We start from the raw sequence: 4,001 nt of genomic DNA on the forward strand, positions 1-4,001 counted from the left end.
ATATGTTATATCAGGCTATTACACCGACATTTTTTTAGTTCCAGTTAAGGGTCTAACATTGTTAGCTCTTATTATAAGTGTAGATAGATTGGCCTATTTTGATTGGACCGCTAAGTGCCTAAGTAGCCAATAACATGGACCGGTTTTCTTTGTTTCCAAACTTGGCGCCCGGAGAAAACGGAATGCATCTTAAACCGGCTCTTTTTATAAAAAGATCAACGGTTTACGTCTAGTCTACTGCATTAGGGTTTTCGAACATTCTGGAACGCCAACTCCAGATCTCCGGCCTGTATATTTCAATATAAATTCTTGGGCTTAGCATTGTCTTGCTCCTCCTTGCAAACCCTAGTTCTTCTTCAAAAGCTCTCTTAAGTTTCTAACCTTAACGTATAGAGAGCAATGGCCGGGAAAGGAGAAGGACCGGCGATCGGAATCGATCTCGGAACCACATACTCCTGCGTCGGAGTTTGGCAACACGACCGCGTTGAAATCATTGCCAATGACCAAGGTAACAGGACTACGCCGTCTTATGTCGGTTTCACCGACTCTGAGCGCCTCATCGGAGATGCCGCTAAGAACCAGGTCGCCATGAATCCTACAAATACTGTCTTTGGTAAGAGTTTTACATCTTTTACCCCTTTTAAGTTTTTTTTTTTTTTTTTTTGTTTTTTTGTTTTTTTTGTTTTTTTAAGTATATGTATTTTGTTTTGTTTTTAAATAAAATAAATATATGTGTGTATGTTTAAGACTAAGTTTTACTGTAGATCTAGTATTTGTGATTTAAATGTGTTGTCTATTTAATTTATAGATCTATAGTTAAAAAAAAAATTTGTATTTATTTTGTTGTAGCGTGTTTACCTGCTTTGCTTTTTTATTTTAATTTTATGCATAGTGTTATACTTCAAATCTATTTTGATTTAGGTTTGATTTCATTTATTTAAGTTATTTTGCATTTAAGGTATAAAACTAAGCTTTATTCTCAAATGTTGTTAATCTGTAGGTTTTTTTTTGTGAAATATAATGTAGCATCATTATACAAATTCAGTACTGAAAAATTGTGGTTCTAATTTCTTTGTGACACTGAAACATCACATGGTTTACAGGAAGATTAGAATCTATAATGTGTTTTAAGGATTAGTTAATATGAAAAAAATATCTTTTTTTTGTGTGCAAAATTTTGCATTATAAGATCTTCCAAAAAGTTTGAAATTTTTATTTCTATACAGTACTTGTCAATTGAAGTGATTCCTAATTTATTTAGAAGCTATTGTTTAAGAATTAACCTTTGTCCATCTGTTTTATTGTGCTTGAGCTGTTTATTCAAATTTGTTGTGGTGCTTTGATGTTTTAAGCTAATTCATTGCATTCTTTGGTTGATGCAGATGCAAAGAGATTGATTGGTAGGAGATTTAGTGATTCATCTGTGCAGAGTGACATCAAGTTGTGGCCTTTTAAGGTCATCCCTGGACCTGGTGATAAGCCCATGATTATTGTCAATTACAAAGGTGAAGAGAAGCAGTTTGCTGCGGAAGAGATCTCTTCTATGGTTCTCATCAAGATGAGAGAAATTGCTGAGGCCTACCTTGGTTCCACAGTGAAGAATGCCGTGGTTACTGTTCCAGCCTACTTCAATGATTCCCAGCGTCAGGCCACAAAGGATGCTGGTGTTATTGCTGGTCTTAATGTTATGCGTATCATCAATGAACCTACAGCTGCTGCCATTGCTTATGGTCTTGATAAGAAGGCAACCAGTGTTGGTGAGAAGAATGTGTTGATCTTTGATCTTGGTGGTGGTACTTTTGATGTCTCTCTACTTACCATCGAGGAGGGTATCTTTGAGGTCAAGGCCACAGCTGGTGACACACATCTTGGAGGTGAAGACTTTGATAACAGGATGGTTAATCACTTTGTTCAGGAATTCAAGAGAAAGAACAAGAAGGACATTACGGGGAACCCTAGGGCTCTTAGAAGGTTGAGAACATCCTGCGAGAGGGCAAAGAGGACTCTTTCATCCACTGCTCAGACCACGATTGAGATTGACTCTCTCTTTGAGGGTATTGATTTCTACTCCACCATTACACGTGCCAGATTTGAAGAGCTGAACATGGATCTTTTTAGGAAGTGTATGGAACCAGTCGAGAAGTGTTTGAGAGATGCCAAGATGGACAAGAGCACTGTCCATGATGTTGTCCTTGTTGGTGGCTCCACTAGAATTCCCAAGGTTCAGCAACTGTTGCAGGACTTCTTCAATGGTAAGGAGCTCTGCAAGAGCATCAATCCTGATGAAGCCGTTGCCTATGGTGCTGCTGTGCAAGCTGCTATCTTGAGTGGCGAGGGTAACGAGAAGGTCCAGGACTTGCTGCTTTTGGATGTCACCCCACTTTCTCTTGGTCTTGAAACTGCTGGTGGTGTCATGACTGTTTTGATCCCAAGAAACACTACCATCCCCACCAAGAAAGAGCAGGTTTTCTCTACCTACTCTGATAACCAGCCTGGTGTGTTGATTCAGGTCTATGAAGGTGAGAGAACAAGGACCAGGGACAACAACTTGCTTGGAAAATTCGAGCTCTCTGGCATCCCTCCTGCACCCAGGGGTGTTCCTCAGATCACAGTCTGCTTTGATATTGATGCCAACGGTATCTTAAATGTGTCTGCTGAGGACAAGACTACCGGGCAAAAGAACAAGATCACCATCACAAATGACAAGGGCAGACTTTCAAAGGAGGAGATTGAGAAGATGGTACAAGAAGCAGAGAAATACAAGTCTGAGGATGAAGACCACAAGAAGAAGGTTGAGGCCAAGAACGCTTTGGAGAACTACTCATACAACATGAGGAACACCGTGAATGATGATAAGATTGGATCTAAGCTCGCCCCAGCAGACAAGAAGAAGATTGAGGATGCCATTGAGCAGACCATCCAGTGGCTCGATGGAAACCAGCTCGCTGAGGCAGACGAGTTCGAGGACAAAATGAAGGAACTCGAAAGCATCTGCAACCCAATCATCGCAAAGATGTACCAAGGCGCTGGTGGTGACATGGGCGGAGCCATGGATGACGATGCTCCTTCTCACGGTGGTAGTGGGGCTGGCCCCAAGATTGAGGAGGTGGACTAAGTTCACGGTGTTTCTATCCCATTTTGTTTCATTGCTTTTAGGATCTATTCACTTTTATGATGATGAACTTGTGGCTTTTTTAAAAATCTGTTTTGATGGGTCTATTTTTGGCAAAGTATATCGGTTGCAGGCCAGACATTTTGGTTGGTGTTTGTAATCTGGATAATCTATATACCGTATTCATGCTGCCATTTAAGTATGTCTATGGCGGCCATTTTGCTTGTTTACATCCGCATTTATATCAATCTCATTTTGATTTTTTACATTTGCTCTCTTCGGTTCTGAATTTTTGATGTTCAAGTTTTCTTGTTTATTTTAATCATTTTATAAGGAAGTGAATATTATAAGAACCTTACAGACACTGTCAACTGGCAACACAATGTGTTAACTTTGAATGTCATTTAGATCAATATTTACAATATAAGGTGGATGTTAGTCCCATGCTATATGGATTCCTATTTTTTCTACTTTCACTTTCAAATTTTTGATATAGATATTTTTCTTGAAATTCATGATAAAAATAGTAGTCTATTATCATGTATGTATAATAAAACTCATCCAATATCAAATACTTCGTAGTTTGAGGTAAATTATGCTATGGACCCGAGTTTACCTTGCAGGGTGAATGCAAGTCCATGTTCACAATTTTAGAATTCTGTGTTCACAATTAACTTTATATTCACAATTTTAAATCTCAATATACAAAATTACATTAATCAATATTCACAATTTTTGAACTTTATATTCATAAATTAGTTTTATACGCGCATTGCGCGAATGAGTTAATGATTTAAATGAATATTTGATATTTGAAAGTATATTAATGCAAGATTATATAGGAGAAGTTTATACATGGGTAATTGAATGTCGAATTTTTTTATTTAAA

The 4,001-nt window shown here is 38.0% G+C and overlaps 1 protein-coding gene across 1 annotated transcript; it reads left to right on the forward strand.

The window, feature by feature from the left end:
* Positions 1–298: 298 nt before the first annotated feature.
* On the forward strand, positions 299–3,380 carry LOC116029188 (heat shock cognate 70 kDa protein 2-like). Its single transcript, XM_031271091.1, has 2 exons — positions 299–613; positions 1,383–3,380. Exons 1-2 carry the CDS (start codon positions 400–402, stop codon positions 3,113–3,115), a joined length of 1,947 nt encoding a protein of 648 aa, XP_031126951.1. The 5' UTR covers positions 299–399; the 3' UTR covers positions 3,116–3,380.
* Positions 3,381–4,001: the final 621 nt, after the last annotated feature.

Source organism: Ipomoea triloba, chromosome 9 (assembly GCF_003576645.1).
Source record: "Ipomoea triloba cultivar NCNSP0323 chromosome 9, ASM357664v1".
Taxonomy (NCBI): domain Eukaryota; kingdom Viridiplantae; phylum Streptophyta; class Magnoliopsida; order Solanales; family Convolvulaceae; genus Ipomoea; species Ipomoea triloba.

Excerpts from the sequence above, each read along its gene's own strand:
- LOC116029188 (XM_031271091.1), top strand. The coding sequence starts at position 400 with ATGGCCGGGAAAGGAGAAGGACCGGCGATCGGAATCGATCTCGGAACC. Across the intron at positions 614-1,382 it reads TCCTACAAATACTGTCTTTG|ATGCAAAGAGATTGATTGGT; the intron begins GTAAGAGTTTTA and ends TGGTTGATGCAG.